Source organism: Lycorma delicatula, chromosome 1 (genome assembly GCF_047948215.1).
Source record: "Lycorma delicatula isolate Av1 chromosome 1, ASM4794821v1, whole genome shotgun sequence".
Classification (NCBI taxonomy): Eukaryota; Metazoa; Arthropoda; class Insecta; order Hemiptera; family Fulgoridae; genus Lycorma; species Lycorma delicatula.
In genome coordinates, this window is record NC_134455.1 from 70,474,552 (window position 1) to 70,496,428 (window position 21,877).

At 29.3% G+C, this 21,877-nt stretch overlaps 1 protein-coding gene across 1 annotated transcript in view; it reads left to right on the plus strand.

The window, feature by feature from the left end:
- The window catches only part of Nmt (N-myristoyl transferase), a 92,558-nt gene that overhangs the window by 58,263 nt on the left and 12,418 nt on the right, over positions 1-21,877 (plus strand). The window contains exons 4-8 of the mRNA XM_075356301.1: positions 384-600; positions 7,002-7,118; positions 8,109-8,279; positions 14,481-14,661; positions 19,479-19,596. Coding sequence (XP_075212416.1) covers positions 384-600; positions 7,002-7,118; positions 8,109-8,279; positions 14,481-14,661; positions 19,479-19,596 — 804 coding nt within the window. The remainder of the gene's footprint in view (positions 1-383; positions 601-7,001; positions 7,119-8,108; positions 8,280-14,480; positions 14,662-19,478; positions 19,597-21,877) is intronic.

Here is a 21,877-nt window from a genome sequence, read left to right on the forward strand (position 1 = left end):
GAATTTTTATCTATTTTAAATGTAAATTTAAAATTTTCATTATAAGAATATAATTTGTTTAATATTATTAGATGTTAATTGTTTATTACCAGGATATATATATATATATATATCCTGGTAAACCAATTGATATATATATATATATATATATATAAAATTAGAATATCATCAAGATATAGTGTCCTTTAAAAATTTTATGTGTGAGTGATGTCATGTTACTAATTTACTATTTATATAATCTTTTATTTAATATCTATCTTTTAAACTAGATAATCTTTTTAAATGTTCTTATGTTTCTTTTGTTATGCTTATGTTTTTTTCTAATACAAAAATATATGTAAGCATTTCCAAGAATGTATGATACAATCATCTTAAATTTACAGATGAAAAGATTACATCAAATGAACCAATAGAAGCAGATAAAATTGCATCAGAAATAAGGCAAGAACCATACAGTCTACCTGAAGGTTTCCAATGGGATACATTGACCTTAGATGACCCACTAGTCTTAAAGGAATTGTACACATTATTAAATGAAAACTATGTAGAAGATGATGATTCAATGTTTCGTTTTGATTATCCTCCACAGTTTCTTAAATGGTAATTATTATGTGGTGTATGATCTCATTGTTGACATGGTAACTTTTGAAATAATGTGCGTAAGGACTACTGTTGTGGTGTGTATTTATGTTAAGCTTACCATAAATTTTTATAATTCTTTTTTATCAAATATTAGTTGTATTAAATTAGAAGATAAGATTATGTTTAAAAAGCACATTTTCAAACTTTTTATTGTACTTCAAATTTAAACCTAAGTGTCCATTGTATTGTTAATCATCAATATTAAATAAAAAATAATAAAATATTAATTGACAAATAAATATGACTTAAGAAGCACTGTAAAAAAATGATTATCACTTCAGATGATTGCAGTAAATAATTTAAATTAGCTTAACTGTATTTTAACTATCTAAACCTTCAAATCAGACTGACTACTTCATTAGGTTGGATAGATAAAATATATCTTAAGAAGGATAAAGATAGCGTGAATTTTACAATAGTCAGAGGTATCCCCTGTCCATGAATAAAATTTAAGGGAAATGATAAGTATTTATCACCTCTCTTAATAGTTATCCTCCTATTATAGTAATAATTGAAAACTTTTACAAAAGAAAACTTTTAAATTGAAAACTATTTACTAAATGTAAAAATCAAAAATGCAATTAATTTTGGTCCCATGTCATTATTCAACAATGAAGTTTCTGCATCACTATTCATGAAGTAAGTTTTCCAGCTGTGTAATTCCTATTTACTATAAATTTTTTAGTTATTGTTTCTCGTGACCAGGTTTAAGTTTATCTGATTTCTCTGGGCTTCTACGATTTTCTTGGGCTACATACAATGTTTCTGGTCTTTATAATGAGCCAAATTCTCCTTTATTTGAATTTCAAATTTTTTTTGCTTTACCCTAAATATTCTGAAAATTGAAATAATTGTCTTTATAAATCAATTTATATGTATAGGGGGCAGTATGCAATTTTTTGACCATACTTCCTCCAATCTTTTTCTATTTGTTTTGGAGTAGGTGATTTGCTATTTTTGTTAAATTTTCTATTGATTTTTTTTCTGGTGATTGATTTTTGTTGATGGTACAATAAAATTCATTGAGTAGTTATTGATAGTCATTGAATGCAAACCCTTTGAGTTGGTCTAGTGGTGAACTTGTCATTGGAAATCACTTGATTTTGAACTGGAGAGTTCTAAAGTTCAAATCTTAGTAAAGGCAGTTACTTTTATATGGATTTGGTTACTAGATCATGGATACCAGTGTTCTTTGGTGATTGGGTTTCAATTAACCACACATGTCAGGAATGGTTGATATGAGACTGCGCAAGACTATACTTCATTTACATTCATACATATCATCCTCATTCATCCTCTGAAGTAATGCCTTATGGTGGTTCCTGAGGCTAAAGAAAAAAAGAAAAGCATCATTGAATTTAGCTGTGTCTTTAATAAAAAATTAAATAGGATCTCTGCAACAATCCTCTAAAATCAAGTGTTGTCCAGTTTGTTATGTGAACTCTTATGTTAAAAGCTGCATTTTATCATTGATGATATATATATATATATATATATATATGTCAGTGTATGTACTTTTTCAGTGCTAAAAGTGATTTTATTATCTTTATACAGAATGATTCATGAAAATTTTTGACAGACTTTCAGGATATATTCTACTGGTGAAAATAAAGAAGAAAGTTCATATAAACATAGGCTAGAAAATACTTCGGTAGCAAGTGTCTTCTAGTAAAAGATTTCTGCACGTTCTGTAAAATTAATCCAGACTAACAATTCAGACCCAAATTTTTATAGTTATTATAAATGATAAACTTTCATGTTTATTAATTTTATCTTCTTACTATATTCTGTAAATAAATAATAATATGATGAATTATTTAACAGACATTATGCCTGCAAATTATGCTGAACAGGTGAAGTAATTAATGTAATATAGTTGCTTTGTTTAATAAACGGAAAGAAATATCCAAATTATTTTTGCTATGTGTTTTATCTTATATGATTGTTTTCCTTAATGAAAAATTAAACATTGTGTCATTTCGCAACTGTTATCTATTTTTTTATTGCAGTAACTTTAATGATCTTTTTAGCTATTTCATGTTAGATTTTAAATAACTTCAAAATATGATGCAACTGTTGGGAAATTAAATTACCATAAACCTGCAAACAATATGTGACCACAACCATTGGAAAATTTAAAACATTACTTTTCTTATTTTTATATATATGTTTCCATCGATGTTAATAAAATTATTTTTTTTTAAATTGTAACTTTCTGTCAGATGTTTGTTTATTTTACATCATTATCACATAATGTAATGTATAAAAATATTAATTCTATGTTGCAATCAGTTGCAAATCTATGTTGTTCAGCTGTAAAAGTCACAAAATACACATAAAATAACACAAAACATCCATATTACAAACTAATACCAAAATTACAGTTGTAACACTTTATTTCCAAACATACCCTTATATATTACAGTATATTACAAATAAAGCATAATTAAAGATAATCTTCTCAAGTTCGAATACATTTTACATTTATTAGCTTTGCTTGAGTATCCGGAAAATTATGAACAACTACTTATCTGTCGCATATTTGTTTACTGAATAATAGCATCTGTCCATTCTGACCCCAAAGGGGAAGACCCCCTCCATGTGATGGTTTTGTCGGTCACCACGCCATCGCCTCCATACCTAGCCCTTATGGGCTTTACCAGAGGTTGTCTTCAGTAAATCGGCAATGACATCTTTCAGTCTAGCCTTCGCCAGGATGTCACCAATGCAAATGCCACGAGTGACATTGACATCAGTGTACTACTAACATAAACTCCAAACAAAACACATCTTGCCAAGTCTCAAACAAGACTGAATCACTTTGTAAGAATGAAGAAAATGAATTCTACCTACAAAAGCTCACCTGTCCACCAAAAAAAAACCCATAAAGCCCCCCCTTAATTCTTTCTGATTGGCTTCAGTTTTAATATGTGATGGCAGCTTAGTATAAAAATATAAACCAGGATAATTTGGTACACGTTCATAGTGGATGTCCTTTGCTTTGGATAGGACTGAAAATTTGTTTGCAAGTGTTGTAAGTATGAAAGTCAGAGTTATGCTTCAATTCTGATAGCTTATCTTCTATAAATAATGTAGTTTAGAAATATAATAGTATAGAAGAGTGAGAATTCTAAAATATCTAAAAGAACGCTTTCATGAATCACCTGGTTTCAGTTGAAAAATCATACAAATGATCTTTTTTGAACAATAAATATTTTTTTGCTGTCAACAGAATTATCCCGAAAAATAACACCTTAATATAAAAGTAATATGCATAATACACGATCAACAGAATTTTCCTGTTCATTATATGTGGTAGAACAAGTAGAACAAAAAAAAAACCCAGTTTTATTTAGATGGCAGAGACTGCTGAACCTGGCTCTTCCAAGTAAGACCATCTGTTGTGAAAACCAGAAAATCAGCAGAGCTTGAAAATTTCAAAGTATTCATAAATGGAGTAGCAGTAACTGTTCCATGATTCAAATGAAATCTTACTGATTTTGTTTTATTGGATTTAAGTTGCAAGCCATTAGCCAGAAACCATTCATTCATTGTGATGAGATCACTACTCACTAAATTAGAGAGATTAGAATAATTTAAATTTGTAAGAGCCAACGTGGTATCGTCAGCAAACAATTGGCCTGGACAGATGCATCAAGTTTGACAAGACATTTATTTACATGAATCAGAAATAATATTAGTCTAAGAATAGATCCCTGAGAAACATTTCAGGTACCAACTCATACGTGCTACTACTGTTAATAATGTAACATAAACACTCTGTCTAAGGTCTTTTAAGTAGGATTCATGCAGAGTAAGAGGAGCTCCACAAACACCACAGTACTCAAGCTTCCAGAGCAGCAGCTCGTGATTCATCCAGTCAAATGCCTTTTCTTAAGTCACAGACACTGAAAACCAACTGTGACCTATCAACAGCATCAACAATTTTTGTTAATAATTAATTTACTGTTTTAATAGTATTCTTACCTTTACGGAAACCAAACTGAGTATGATGTAACAATCTATTATTTTCAAAGTAACAGAATAGCTGGGAAAACCTTGGATATTGCAGGAAGAATCGCAGTCAGGTGATAATTGTTAAAATCAGATTCAAACTTTTTTGTTAACTGGAATTGTATTAGCAAATTTGAGTAAATCTGGAAAGCCTCCTGTCTTAAATGATAAAATTAATCAGACACTTCAGTGGGCAGCTATTAAAGGACACTTTCTTAAAACAAAGTGGGATTTCATCCTAGGCACAAATGTTTGATGGCTTTAAGGATTGTATAGATATTATTTCAGACACAGACACTTCTTTAAAGATCTCAAGGGAAACATTAGCAGTGAAAAATTATAATAAAGATCTTGCCTTGTTTATGTCTGGCATCACATTACATACACATCATATTTTCCTAAAATGTTTATGTAAAGAATCCAAAAGACCGCTAGTTACATCATCCATAGGCAAGAGTTCCAAGAATTCATTATTGCTTTCCAATGTAACTACTTCCTCACCATTCTCTTGAAAGTCCTAATTTTATTCTTTGATTTTTCAATTTTATTATTATTTATTATTATACTTGTATTTTGTTAAATTAATACTTTTTAAAAACAATTCTTACAGACAGCTACATACTTTTTAAAATATAAATTGCTAAATACCTTTAGCAATTTATCTTGTGAATATTCATTTACTTGACAGAAAAGCCAGTTTTCCAGCATTTTGTGGTACGTGATCCCAGTAACTGTGTGTTCTGCGAAAAAGAATGTTCCATAAACCTTTGTTTTGATAGGGCACAAAACACAAACCTTAGGTAGTTTCTTATGTAGCAGTATGTCATGCTGATTTTGTAGACCCTAATATGCATACATTGTGTCTATGTTGAACATTATGAATGTTTGTTTATTCCCTTTTCCGCTAAGATGGAATGTTGCTTCATTGCTAAAAATTAAATGCAGAAGAAAAGTATCATCCTCAATGTTTTCAAGCATTTGATCACAAAATTCAACACACTTTGATTTGTCACTTCTGCGAAGAGCCTATAAAGTTGAAGGCAGTATGGCTTAAAAACAACAATGCCTCAAAAACAAAAATTAAACGATGCCTCAAAAGATGCCAGGCAGTTGGTTGAGGTATTGCAAGTTCTCTTCTCTCTCTATCGGTTGACTTTCTTGGACTTCGTATAAAATTTTCTTCAATTCATCTCACATTCTTCTCTGCCAGATGCACTTGGCCTGTGCTCTTGCCTTTACAGACACTGTTCAAACTGGTGAAACCAGTGAAATATGCTCTTCCATGTTTGTGGTCAATGTTAAATCGGAGACGAAATGCAGACAGATTGCATTTTGCTGACAGATTTGCTGTGCTCAAGAACACAGAAAATCTTGTGTTGCATTGTATCCATCTTACTCACAACTGACATGTAATGGTGGCGCAAGTACTAGTGGTTGTGTATGCAACTTCATGTGCTCTAGCGATGTTATTAAAAACTTTCGAATCTCTCTCAACTACTACGTACATCAGTTGGACACAATGTATAGTTCAGAAAATTTAGAGTTACTAAATTGAGTCTATCATTGAGAATTGCCCTGTATTATTTTCCATAGAAGTGGCTGGATTAATTTTTTGCATTATAGCATTAATTTCCTGTATTTCTAATGGCTGTAATACATGTAACGCATCTTATGTGTAAGAAACATTGAGTCAGAATTGCTTTCTTTGAAAGATGAACACTGGTTGGTCTCGATAGTGGGCTGCATTTCAGTAGGATTGGTGTATTGATATGTAACATGTGTTCAGTTTGGGGAAGAAAGCAATTGGAAACCACTCATCTTTTCACTTCCCTTGTAAGATATCCATGAAATTCTTGTTATTCTAGAGAATGACTGTCATTTTTAGGTGTGATTTACGTCTCTTGTCAGGTTATTTACAACCATAAGTTAATGTTAATGACATTGTAATGTATATAAAGATTTTGAATCATTTAATTCTTTGAACACTAATGTTTTGTTTTTTAATGCTCTTTTTGGTGGAGTAAGCGTGATAGGGTTTTTAAAATGGCTAAGTACTTGTAATTTCCCTAAACATATCTAAAATTAAAAGGAGTCTTCTAAAGAATGTTATTATTTTTTTCAATGTGTCTAGTAATGTCAGATTAGAGGGAAAATGCTTCATTTGATTATACTGGTTATATATTTGTTGAAGGAAAAACATTATTACATATTTTTTTTTTAATAATATAAAAGTAATAACAACATTGTTTTCATGTATTTAAACAATATTAGAAAGAAAACCTAAATCTTTTTCTCTGTTCAAAAGAAATTTTTTAAGTGATAAAATGAAGTTAATTCTGTTACAGGGCATTGCAGCCTCCAGGTTGGTGTAAAGACTGGCATTGTGGGGTGCGTGTTACAAAGAGTGGCCGACTTGTTGGTTTTATCAGTGCCATTCCTGCAACTCTGAATATTTATAATGTGTATGTAATTATATATATTATTTATGCACTTTTTCTTAAGATTAGGTTTATGTTTTGTTTTAGCTAAATATAAAGTTAATTTTTGTTCCTTGTGCTAGGCCTGTGGTCTTGGTGTAATTTTCGCACAGATGCATAATATCAGAGATGCTGAAACGGTCTCTTTAAAATTATTATGAAACTTTTCCTTTTAGTCATAGAACTACTACTCATTCTGTAAATATTTTAAAAAATCCAAACTTCTTGAAACTCATCATATTTTACAATTAAAGAATAGTTTGAAAATTGATGCGCAACAATCAGTTTTCAGGATTTTTTCAAGAATTATAAAATAATCTTACATTTTGAAAGATAACGTAAAATAACTAATTATTTAGTTACTTTGTGTTAAAAATATTAGCTGTTAGAAATGAAGATTTATGATGAGATCTACGTTATATGTGTTTTCTGTAAAAGTTTTCTTTGATTATTTCTAAGCTATTATCTAAATTTACTTAGTATTCCATGTGTAACAAACTTTTAAATTAATGAATTAATTTATTTTTAAAGCTTAACTTTAATGTTTCTGCTTAAACGTCCATTAACATTTCCAGAACCCATCTGACATAATTTTTTGTTTTTTGTAAATTAATGAATGTGAACATTTAAATCTGATAATTCTGAAATCATCAATCACTGATTGTCACAATCTTTAGCTCTCACTTTTTCCAATAATTCATCATCACTGTTGGGTGACCAATATGCTCTTCATTATGAACGTTCATTTGTTCTTGTGTAATCAAACAACACTGTTTGGCTCAACCTCACAAATTTGTTTAATTTCTGCAACACTATTTTTTTTCTTACAAAAAGAAAAAAGTGTGTTGAAATGCAATGTATCCATAGTCCCACGTCATTGCTACAGTCGATGGTAAATTACAAAATGGACCTTAAAAAACTTACCTTATATCTATGTATTAAATTGTTTTTATTTATTTATGTATGGTTTTTCAGGACTCAAAAAATGGTAGAAATTAATTTCCTCTGTGTACATAAAAAATTACGAAATAAACGTGTGGCACCTGTTCTTATTAGAGAAATAACCAGAAGAGTTAATCAGACTGGAATATTCCAGGCTGTCTATACAGCTGGTGTTGTATTACCAAAACCAATAGGTACTTGCAGGTAGGAGAGTTATTTTGATTTGTGTTTTTTTATTTTAATGTTAATTGTGTTTTTCTACTTATAATAAATATGTCAAAACAAATGAGTATTTATTATATACAAAGCATTATTCAATTATCAACAAAGAAATGAAGAAAAAGCTACATGAAATTCATATACAACACAAAATAAAATTGAAGCAGAAAAAAAATAAAAACATATTTTTAATTTTTGAGCACAAATTATAACCAAACCAGTTTCATCAGATATTATGTCTTGTTTAAAATGCTGTTTAGTTTATGAATTATGTAGCATTTCTCAAACATGTTTTAAAATGATTCATCAATGGTTAAGTCAATTATATGTCTTTAGGGGTCTGTATGAGTAAATGCAATTTGTCCAATCCTGCATGAATTGACAGGATTATCAGTGTTTGTTCTTACTTGCTCAGTATGAATTCTGTCACATGGAGTAAAAGAGTAACTGCATGTTTATTCCTGTCAGTGCATGTTGGATTTCAAACCTATATAAAGGCAGTAATTGTTGTTTCTTTTATTTTCATTTTTATTTTCCCATGCCATCGGTAGCAGGTTTTTTAAAGTCATCTTTTACTTACGTATTTTTGAAGTCAAAATCATGTATGAAGCAAAAAAGAAGAAAATGAAGTGCAGTGTGGGGTGTATATTAAATATGGTTTTATAAAAAAATCCCACAAATCCATCATCACCAGTATGCCTTATTTGCCAAAAAGTTTTTTTCAAATGAAGCGATGAAGCCTTCCAGACTACAAGATCATTTTAATAAAATGCACTCAAATAAGAAAGACAAAGATGTGGCCTATTTTCAAGACCTGGAAAAGAAGTACGTAGCTTAGCCAACTATATAAAAAAATTTTCCAGTGGCTTTCAAGCAAGAAGATGACCGACTTCAAGCTTTGTACAATATCTCATTGTTAATTGCTAAAACAGGTAAAAACCACACACTATTGGGAAAAATTTAATTTTACTGGCAGTAAAAGAAGTAATCACTGTGATCCATAAACCAGCGGCAGATATTATTCAAAAAATTCCTTTAAGTAATAGTTCTGTGCAAAGATGAATTGATGAGATTGCTGAAAACATAGAAGAATCATGCAATCATGTGAAAACTTGCCAATTTTCAATTCATTTGGATGAATTCACTTTACCAACTAATGAAGCATTGTTGTCATACATGAGGTTTATCAAAGATGAGAAAATATTGCAAGAACATTTATTAGAAATTTAGAGACAAATGCAACGGGAGAAACCATATGTAATACAGTGGAAATGTTTTTTGACAAAAGGAAATTCTTTTAAAAAATATATGTCATTGCTACTGATGGTGCTCTGGCTGACAGGATGTCATAAAGGCTTTATAGTGTACTTAAAAAATAAAGTTCCAGACGTGCTTGCTATACATTGTGTTTATCACCAATATTTAGTTGTAAGAAACCTTTCTTTCTTTTTCCTGTTTTTAGCCTCCGGTAACTACCGTTTAGATAATTCTTCAGAGGATGAATGAGGATGATATGTATGGGTGTAAATGAAGTGTAGTCTTGTACATTCTCAGTTCGACCATTCCTGAGATGTGTGGGTAATTGAAACCCAACCACCAAAGAACACCGGTATCCACGATGTAGTATTCAAATCCATGTTAAAATAACTGGCTTTACTAGGACTTGAACGCTGTAACTCTCGACTTCCAAATCAGCTGATTTGGGAAGACGCATTAACCACTAGACCAACCCGGTGGGTTAGTTGTAAGAAACCTGAGTGAACCCTTGCTTACACCACTGATATATGTTATCAGAGAAGCAATTCACTAAATGATAGATTACTTAGTCAGCTTTGCATTGCCAATAATGAAGATTTCAACTGTTTGCTGCTTCACACAGAAGTGCACTGGCTATCAAAAGGTACTTGTCTGACTCAATTTTACAATCTGATTGTGATAGAGTTCCTGGAAAACAAAGACACAGAGTTGCATGACAACCTCATTACGTCAAAGAATAATATTGCATAATGACAGAACTATATAAATTGTTTAATGATGTTAATCTCCAGCTTCAAGATGACAACTTGAACTTGATTAAAACAAAAAAAAATGTTGTTGCTGCGTTGGTAGCCAAACTGCTGTTACACAAGAGAAATATTGGCAGATATGAATTTAATAACTTCCCTAATTTATCAGATTATCCTTCAACAACGTCTTTGTTATTTACTGCCAACACTTGGAGAACATCCATGGTGATTTTAAAGAACGATTTCAGAACATTTTAAATATGGTCATACTAGACTGAGTATTGGGTCATTTTTCAAATGTCAACACAGCAGGATCATCCCAGTTAGAAGAAAAACTTATAGAACTGACAACAAATGAAAAAATAAAAATAAAATTCAAGAATGGCTACCAAGAATTTTGGCTGCAAAAGCCAATCCCGCAATTATACCCTGGATTATGGTCGATTATTCAACAATTTCTGATAGCATTCCCATCATCATATTTGTCTGAACGTGGATTTAGTACTGTAGCAACATTGCTAACCAAAACGAGAAATTGGCTGCATGTTACCAAACATGGTGATGTATGGTTGTTTTTAAGTAAATTCAAACCTGGTATTAACAAACTCATTACAATACAACAGATTCATCCACATATGTAAGTGTAAGTGTAATTTTTCAACTGAAAGCTTTGTTTTAATTATTGTATTGTTATACTGAATATGCTATCACTATTGTTATATAACTATATAGATACAATTGTATTTATTTTGAAAGCAATTTTAATAAAAATACTTCCTAATATGATTAAATATGGATTTTAATTGCTCTCATTTAAATTTAAGTTTCAGCTCAGAAATAGGATATGCCGTGTTTAAAAGCAATAATTTCAATTGCGCCTTAAAAACAGCAATTGCAGTTATTATTTTTAACAGTTGGTAATTTTAAAAATTTTGGGGCGCTAGAAAATTTTTGATTCTCAGTGTGGGCAGTGAAAATCTTTGAGAATCAATGATGTAGGACAGCGGTAGTCTACCTAGACCCTACCACTCACTAGTGGGTATTCCAATTTTCATGGTGAGCGGCAGGGTTTTTGTTCGATGTTGTAGTACTTTACTCTTTTTTAATTTAATTGACTTTTTAAAAAATTTCATAGCATTATTTAAAAACATTTTCATTAGGTTTTCATAAAATTCCCCGTGACAATTAAAATTTCAGAAAATATACTATTTGTATTGCCAATGCATAAGTTTAGTTCACATTATGTAAGTGAAACTAAATGGCGCTATAGTACAACCATAAACAAAAGAGCCTCATCCCAGAATAGCTTGCACATCTGATCAGTATGCAGTTAGATTTGTGAGAGCGAGACTATCTACAGCTTCAAACAAAATATTGTAGAGGTATTGTGACCCCATGTCTCAAAAAAAGAAATATATTCGTGGCTATTTGCCAGAGTATCTGAAGATGGGTTTCATAGAATCTGTTGTAAATAAACAACATCCAATGTGTTTGTTGGGTCATAAAACATTATCCAATGAGGCAATGAAGCCAAGTTTCTACAAAGCATCCAAATTATAAGGACAAGCCCATTATATTTTCAGGAAATATATAAAAAATTTCAAACTTGTTCAACAATTGTAGCATCATTTAAGAAACAACTTGCAGTGAACAATGATGTATTAATGCTTATCGCATTTCACAATTAATTGCAAAAATTGATAAAAGCTATAATGTTGGAGAAGCTGTAGTAATACCCTCTATAAAAGAATTTATCTCAACAGTAATGCATGAGGATATACCTGAAATTTTAAAAACATTATAAAGATTTATTCTGCCAAACTTTGCGAAAGTCCAACATAAAGTATTTGGTAAGTAATTATTATATGCTTTAACTTGCTATAACTTTGCTTTATAAATTTTATAAAGTAAAGTTACTTCCCTACTTTATAAATCATCATTACTGTGGAACTGGTGGGGAGTTAGAAAATTATACTACTAATAGAGATACAAAAGTGGGCGGTTGGTATAAAAAAGTTGACTGCCACTGGTCTAGGAGGTGATGATTGCTGCATCCCATTGACTGCTATGATGTTCAAATAATGTTCATAATAGTGCTATAGATAGTGCTGTTGATGTAATAATAATGTTCATTGACTGCTTGTCATGATGTTCAAATAAGACATTTAGTTTTCAGCTTTCTTCTCTAGTAGCAGTGCGATTGAACAAATGTGTCACCTTCAATTTTGTAATGTCGCAAAAATTTCATGCGCTGTAGCATGATATTTTCCTTTTGTATGTCTGCTAACATCTTCTACACCCACTTGACACAATTTTTTTATAGCCCAGTTTTTCAGTCAAAACTTCATAAATCAAAGATCAGGAAACATCAAAGTAATTGTGACATAATGAAATGCTGATTTTCCCAAATTTTTTTATCTACTTTTTCAATCAAATCATCTGTTGTTACTGATGGCTGACCGCTATATTCTTTCATGAACTTTTGTTCACCCTTCTTGAAGTGGACAATATCACTTGTAATGTTTGACCTGTAAATATCAGAAATTTGCTTTGAATTTCAGCTGCTGAATTGGTTTTTGATATAAAAAAATCAGATTACTCTGTGCTGGTGGGATCATGAATTGTACCACGCATTATAAATGGATGAGTATAAACATCTAACAACAAAATGACTTGACTATTGCTATTAACAGCTGACTATTGATTGAAATAACTGAACTTCGCAAGCACCATCTTTATATAATTTATATAGGCGGCAAATTCAAAACTGATCTTACTTTAAAAATGCCTCGTACATATTTTCCTTGCTAGAAAAAGATCATCGATGTTGAGCATTAATGCGAGCAATTAATGTAAGCATTAATGCTTATTAGCATTATACTAAATGTACACGTACTGAAGGTGTAATGTGTGTACCTTTATAATGCTGGACCTTACCTTTAGGGTTGATGATATTTTGTATACATTTTGTGTAAGCATTACTGTTGTTGTCAGTTACTAAAGTTACTGTATTACTCATGCACAAGTATGACTTATCACTCTATACTTTCAGTCCTTGTTTTTAATTTCTTGGAAATACAACAAATTCAGTGTGGTCATCTAAACCCACTGGGTTGGTCTAGTGGTGAACTCATCATTACAAATCATCTGACTTTGAAGTCAAGAGTTCTAAGGTTCAAATTCTAGTAGATCTAGTTGCTCTTATATGGATTTGAATACTAGATGGTGAATACCAAGGTTCTTTGGTGGTTGGATTTCAATTAACCACACATTTCAGGAATGGTTGACCTTAGACTGTACAAGATTACACTTCATTTGCATTCATCATATATCATCCTACATGAGGATGATACATATCATTCTCTGAAGTAATACCTTATGGTGGTTCTGGAGGCTTAACAGAAAAAAGAGAGCTAATGTGGCTATCTAGAAGCATCAAAAAATAGTTATTTTAGCCTTTGGTTAAAAATTGTATTTTATGCTAAAAATGTTGTCATTATGGGTATGAATGAAATAATCATATTTTTATGGTCTTTTGGTGGTACAGGCAAAAAATTTAGCAGCTGACACTGTAAACAGGTTATATTGTATTTTTTAACTATGGGCCAATTTTTACAGTGGTTAGCTGAAGAGCTGCACCTCAAAAACGTTAGCCTATATGTATTTTTGAAATAGCAATATTTTTATGGTTTAAACTACAGATTTCAAAGTATGCTGATTTTAGGGCCTTTATTATAAGAAAAGGCATTTGTGTTTGATGTTAAGTCCTAAATGAGTTATAGACTTTTAGTACCAGCTATATTTAAAGATTGGCTACAGAAGTTCCAAAATAGCCTTAGAGAATTGCAATTGACTGTGTTAAGGAAAACTTTTGGGTAGGAGAAAGGGAAAGTGACCTAAAAGTAAGTAATAGTAGAAGTGTAGTACTGCCATCTTTTAGTAGTAGTAGTTGTAAGTGGTAATATACAATATATTACTCTACATTGTACTATTTATAATATAGGTAATATTATATAGTTGAGTTCATCGGTCAAGTTATATGTAGTGAACGTGTTACTTGTAGAATTTGTCAACATGATAATTAGATGAGATGAAAATTTTTCAGCCAGTTGTGAAAGGCCTGACTGACACTTGATTTAAAACAATAATTTGTGATCTATATTGTTAATTTTGTTTTTAGGTACTGGCATAGGTCACTGAATCCTAAGAAGTTAATTGAAGTTAAGTTTTCACATCTAAGCAGAAACATGACAATGCAAAGAACATTGAAATTATATAAACTGCCTGATACTACAAAAACTCCTGGTTTTAGAAAACTTACTATAGCCGATTTAACAAAAGCTCATAAACTGTTAGCTAATGTAAGTTATATTGTTTCTACTATGTTACGTCTGTGTTTATTAATGAGTACTGACTTTTTGTGGATCAGAAATTTATTGATATGAGATATTAGTTGTGATTATATATTTAAATTCATAATTTTTAAGTCAGCATTCTTGTGAATAAGCACTTATTCTGTATTAGGTATAATTACAAAGTAAATCATAGATGTATTTTAATGATAAGATTATATTTTTATTTACTGGTTTCATTTTCAGTACTGTTTTTCTGTTATTTAAAGTAATTTATAATTTCATAAAATGTTTTTCATGTTTATCACCATTGTCTGTAAAAAAAAAAAAATAGTTGATGTACAGCAAAATATTTAAATCCATTTTATTAAGTCGGTTTTTTTCAGTTAATGCCAGGCCAATTGGCAAACCAAATAGCTAATTGGTTTTCTTGTTTGAGTTTCAAGTACACTTTGTTTAGAATTCTCTAATGGTAATTGTGTCTCCAAAAATGTTAAAGGAGTTGCAAATACTTTAAAATAATAAAAACATCATTATTTATAAATAACGAGATGATAGAAATAATTTTATTATAGTATTCAAGAGTATTTAGTGCTGTAAGATCCACTTTCATGATTTTTTTAAATTTTTTTGCTCCATGATCATAGTAAGAAATTCTTTGAATTAATGAAAAGTATAAATGTTTGTGATAATATTTTCAAGTATTTACCATATCGCTTGTCCATTTTTTCAGTATTCTATTACTTTAACAGAATACAGTTTTAACTGTCTTAAAAAACAAGGCTTCCAATTTAATTAGTTTGCACATTTTTTATGTATTTTATTTCTTCACGAGATTGACTGATTTTAATGATTTTTTATGATAACTTAAGTGGAAGATGTTTTTAATAATTATATTATCTTGTAAACAGTTTGAAGATATTTTTTCTTTTACTTTCCCATCTAACGCTATAGCAAAGCTATAGCTTTAGAAGGGGAAGTATTGTAATTGGTCCAGTTTCGACACATATGGTTTTCATTGGATCTTTCCATTTTGACACCTAAGGAACTCAAAAACCCAAAAACCAGATGGAAATTTTCTGGATGTTTGTATGTATGAGTGTATGTTTGGTGTCATCCTCTAAATCACCTTATATCTACAAAACTACTTGACCGATTTTGACCAAACTTTGTCAGATTACTTCTGTATACAGGGCATTGATACCATTAAATTTTCAATCCCATTAAAATTTCACCTAATTAAGGTCTTATTTTACGTAGGCATATTTGTTAATAATTAAAAAATAATATTTCCAAAAAAAAGTTCTGCAAAATTGCACTCCCAGGCCAAAAAATGCCGTAAGTGAACTAGTGACTAAGTGGCTATACTACATCAGTAATACTCCCTCTCACCACAAGGAATGCTAGTATAGCACTGACGTACAACTGCTGTAGTTGTCTGCTATCTTGTGATGTCAGAGGTGAGTGGTAGAATTAAATAAATTATAATTAGTTAAAATGGCTGCTAGTACCGCCACACCTGTGCAAATGAAGTAAGGTATGTGCACACTCTTTAGTTAGAATCATTGAATTAAATAAATAAAAAGTATATATTTAAATAAACTGAATATTCTAAATTAAGTTTGTGTGTGTGCGTGCGCGCGCGCGCGCGCGCGCGTGTGTGTGTATAAACCATGCATAAAAAAAAAGCTGCTTGTCAGGAAAGTCCTGCAATTGTGTTGTCAGCTTTTTTTCATTGTTACTGTGTAGGAGTGGATTATAGGATGAATATAAATAAATAAATATATATATATATATATCTTCTGATGTTAAAAAGAATTTTTGAATGCAAGCTCAAGAAATTTAGTTTTAAGTTAAAAACATTTACACTAGATAGTCTTAGCTCATGCTTTATTAGAAACTAGCTGACCCAGAAATGCTTCGCTATTGCTAGATTTGAGTATATATCTTTAAATAAAGATAAATCTAAAAGGTAAGTGTAATAAAATAGACTTTTCAAGAAAATTAAATTCAGTTTAAGAAAAGCCGTTCTAAAAGCAAAAAAATTACGTTTCTAAGATGATGTAAAGAGAATATAAAAAATACAATATTTGAATTTTTTATCAAATTTAGGCATAAAAAGTTAATAGTAGGTTGTTTTTAAGTGGTTGCTTACTTATAAAATTCAAAATTTTTAGTATTGAAAAAATATATTTCAGTCCTTTTAGTTTTTTAATTTGTTTCTTTTGTTGGCTTATTTTTGTATTGTTTGTGAAGGTCACATTCTAAATATACTAAGTCCAAGATCTGTAACTTGGACTTTGTGTGCTTTTGTAATAACAAACATACTGTTTTTGACATGTCCCAGTTTCCCATGTTTTTGAGCATTTATTTTCCCAGTTTCTTCTGTTAAGTGGACCAAGAAGATAGATTCTATTTTAATCTATAATACCCTGTACTAAAAATATGTTTTTGTATCTGTAGGTAATTTTTATACAGTTACCATTCTCTTAGTTGTTACTTGCCACCGAAGGCAAATAACAACTTTTTTTTAATAAGCGTATAAAAAGATTGAAATCAAACTATATGGTGTACAATTGTTACTATATTGAATAAGGAAATAATTATTCCAAAAACTGCTGTTTACTTGCAAAATTATAATATAATAAGTACAATACTAATGTGTATTTTTCTGATTATTTGTAGAAATTAGGAAATTTTAAATATTTATTATTTTAAACATCTTTAATGTCTAGAACCCATAAGATTGTGACCTATTCAATATCAACTTATCATAGTAAGTCTAAACTTTCTTTGATATAACCGTATATAGAGCTTAATATCTGGAAAAATGGAAATTTTGAAGTAAGGTAAAAGTTCCTGTGGACAGAATGCCATTTTTAGTAAACTGTCAACTACAGATTTCTAAATTTAGATTTACTTTTAAAAAAATAATATAACGAGATATTAGTATTATTTCATAAATAAAGCAGTTGGTTCCTTTTTGAACTAGAAACACTTAAAATTGTTGTATTCGTTTAATTTTACAATACGATGATTCTGTATTGCCTAAATTTTTCAACAGTATCATCTTAAAAGTTTATGAAAAAGATGAAATTCTAGTAGTTGAAGATTTATTTACATTTAATTAAGCGATTTTTATAGAGGATTGAATTCAAAATAAATCTGGGTTCAGTTTTCATTTAGCTGGGTTAGTGCAGCTGGTATCAGTAAATGATCTTAGCTGATGATTTAAAAATCCAAATAAAATAATACTTGCAGGCGTAATATACATTTAATATATCTGCAAAGTTGAATTATATCAAACATTTTGTAATTTTACTAACATTTTATTTATTATATTATTTTTTTTCTTTTTTACTTTATGTTGGATTCATTCATCCAACAAGTAAATTATTAAGTTCCTTTTAAAAGTTTAAATTTTAATATCCATAGTGTTTTTTATTCAAAAGATATAGATTTTTTTTTTTTTTTAATTAACTACGGTGTACTTTACTGCGAGTAAACTTTAATAGTGCACATTATTTTAAAAGTCATTTATCATTTATCTAAATTGTTAAAATTTTATTTGAGTTAGCTTTCACTCCAAATTTACCTTCAAAGACCGCTGCATAGTGTTGAATGTGGTGCTAGCATTTGAATAGGTTTTGATGGATTTTTAGTCGTAATATGCGTAAAGAATATCTGATTTAAATTATGTTTGTTCACTTGGAATTTATTTTTTGGGCATTTGTTTAAATTGTAGAATTATTTTAAAATCTTATAATTAAACATCAAGAAATAGATTATACTTTAGGAAATTGAAATGTATAAGGGCATATAAATTTATTCTAAATAAACAGAAACATATTTTAATTGCACATTTTCTTTTCTTTTTGTTATTAAGTGTATTCAAAAAAATATCGTTATGACAAAAATTACCTTATTACTTTGACCGTTAGTTAATTTATTCTGTCTTTTTTACTTCCTTGTACAAAGTAAAGGAAGTTTTGTGGTTGCGAAAAATTTTGTTTCCAGATTTCAATGGAAAATATCCATTTTGACCATACCTGAATCCATTTTGACTAGTTTTGAAGTCCATTTTGACGTCTGTATGTACGTATGTGTGTATGAATGTATGTATCTCACATAACTCAAACACAATTAGCCATAAAATTTTGGACTGCTGTAACATATAGTTGTGCACCTCCCCTTTTGATTGCAATTGACTGAACCAAAAGTGTCCAAAAAAGCCCAAAATCCAAAAAAAAATTTGGATTTTTTACTTTCTTAACTGCAGTAATAAGTCCTCATTGAAAGATTTTCAACGATAGTTAATAAGTTGTATTTATTTTCATTGGTTCCGTAGTTATAGTCAAAAAATTTTAATTAATGAAATATTTGGATCTTACAAGTGGAAGCCATATCAGTTCAATCCAACTTTATCTCCTTTTTTTAACTCTTTTTTTTAAATTTAAATGTATTGATTTATTAATAATTATTAACTTCTCATGTAAACAAATTTTTCTGATGAATAAATAATTCAATAACAAAAAAAAAAGAAAAAATATCAGAAATTTTTAATGAAATAAGATTTGATGTACTTTTCATTTTAAAAAAATGTGAAAATGTAATTTAATAAGCATACAAGGTAGTCATGTGTTGTCCACATCAGATTTTTTTCTTTTTCTGATGTTGGTAAACACTAATCTTATTTTTTAAGTATATTTTCTTACTAGTTTTACTTTATATATTAATAACAGAAATATTCTACCTATTTTTTCTCATTGTTTAGCATGTATTGTTCTTACATCTGTAATAATTGTTTTAATTATTCACATTTATAGTATTTAAAAAGATTTGATCTGGCACCATTGTTTTCACAAGAAGAATTTCGCCATTGGTTCCTTCCACAAGCTGGTATTGTTGACACCTTTGTAGTTGAAAATAATGGAAAACTTACTGGTAAGTGAAATAATATTGTGCACGTGTACTTAAATGTAGTGCGTTATCTGGCATAGTTGATATAAAAACATGAACAATGATTATTTAATTAAAGAAATTGTGTCTAAGTTTTTTGATTTCATTGTCTTTATTTTTAATAATTTGGTTTAACTATATGTTTTGTGATTTGTCTCTTATACTTATTTGATTCTTCTGTAATTGGTTAATCATATTGCATATGTGTTTCAGTAATTATTTGGTAGTATTTGATTTTGAGGTGCTGGTTGCTATCTTTTTAATTAAATGCTATGCCATGTATCAAAAGAAAAAGCTTACTTTTAAACACTTACATCTTATGAATCATATGGCTTAAAAGGTTTAAGCGTTACACTATATTAAACCTTGACCTTTTTTCTCATTTATTGTTGAGAGCTTAGCTTGTCTGAAGAAAATCTGTAGTATAGGAATTAGTTAGTGCAAATTATGTATAAAAAGTGCCTTTTTGTACAGAGTGGAATTTCAATGTTCTATAACTCCATTAAGAATTGATTTGAAAAATGAATTAACAGTTCAGATTGTATTTTAAAAAGTTTCTTATTAGTGGGAAAGAAAGTGAGGGAATATGGAAAACAAGTTTCTCATGTTGGAAAACAAGTGGGGAAAGAAAGAAGAATTTCTTTCTTTACCATGACCAGAATTACCAAAATTAAATTTTGGTAATTCTGGTCATCTGTTAGGAGACTATATAGTAACTTCATGCAAATATAGAATCTAGAACTTGTCATGGTGGAACATTATGAGTTCTTCTGTGACAGATTTCTGAGTTTTCAAGCAATTTCACTAATAGTTTTCTCTTTGCAGCTATTTGTATGCCTCATTCTTAATTGAAATTATGAAACTATGTGTATATTATGATAGTGTTATTAAAGCATGTAGAACCATACAAAAAAATATGTGTCTTTACTGAGAACTAAAGTTACAGATTGTTGAAAACTGAAATGTAGTCAAGACAAAATTATAAAAAGAATACTGACCTATTAGAAATGGAAAGGTGAAGTAATTATTAAATAAGATTTTGCTCCAAAAAATTTTTATAGGTAAAAAAAATTAAAACCTAAATCTAGTTTTAAGTAAGATAAGTTTAGGGTTTAAATAAATTTAAAAAAAGATTTTTTATTGATTTTTGGGAGTTATCTTGTTTTCCAGTTTATTTCAATAATAGTTTGGTTTAGTTCATTTTTTGTGTGTGAAATAATTATATTGAATTGTAGGGAAAAAAATTGACAAAACTTCATTGGTTACTGTGATGAGTCTGAAATACATTATTAAAAAATCTGTACAGTTATTAAAAAAAAGTAGACAAGTAATGCTTACCATGTATAAACATAAATGTTTTAAATAGGTTTTTTGATACATTTCAGAAAAAATTAGTGCAAAAAATTGAAAAAAGTCAGATTTTATTAATATATTTTAAAAACATTACAAATAAATTAAAGTATATAAAAAGTGTTATTTAAATTATCAAAAATATATAAATTTTTGGCATTACCATTTTTGGCATTATATTGTTTTATATATAAATTTTTTTAAAAATGTAAAATTCTGTAGAAATAAAAACTGACTGTCATGAAATATATCCTAAAGAATTATAAAGAAACTAGAGCAATAAAATGCTGAACAACATACAACATATCTCTAACCCTATGACATATATAAAACCTAACTTCAACATAACTAACACTAATATTTGAATCAAAAGTGATACCTTTTTGATGTGTGAGTATATACAGGTGAATCATGAAGTTTTCCCGGGACATTCATAACCACTTGTACTTGTGAAAATAATGGATTAAGTTCACATAAACATATGTCCTAAAATGCTTCGTTTGTGAGTTACGGCTATTGAAAGATTTCGTTTTGATTTCAGCTACCCTGGTGAAATATGGTCGTATGAAATTTTTAGGATGTTAATTAAATGGCAGAATTAGTAATATCTTACAGTTTTTGAACTTAAAAATTGAATAAAATGGGTTCCAGAACCATATGTGCAGTAGTTTTTGAGTAATCTTTGGTGGAAACCAATAAATTGGGGTTAAAAATTCCTGTTTTTTTTATGTTTGACGTACAATAACTTTGTTAAATGAGTAATAAAAACAAAACTTATAGAGAATTTCATTTTGAACAAAATGGTGTAGATAAGTTGAATAAAACAAAGAAAAGTTAGACAATTTGAATTTTATTTAGAAACAGCACAATACTACATTTATCATAAAAGTACTTATTTAATATAAACAAAAACCAG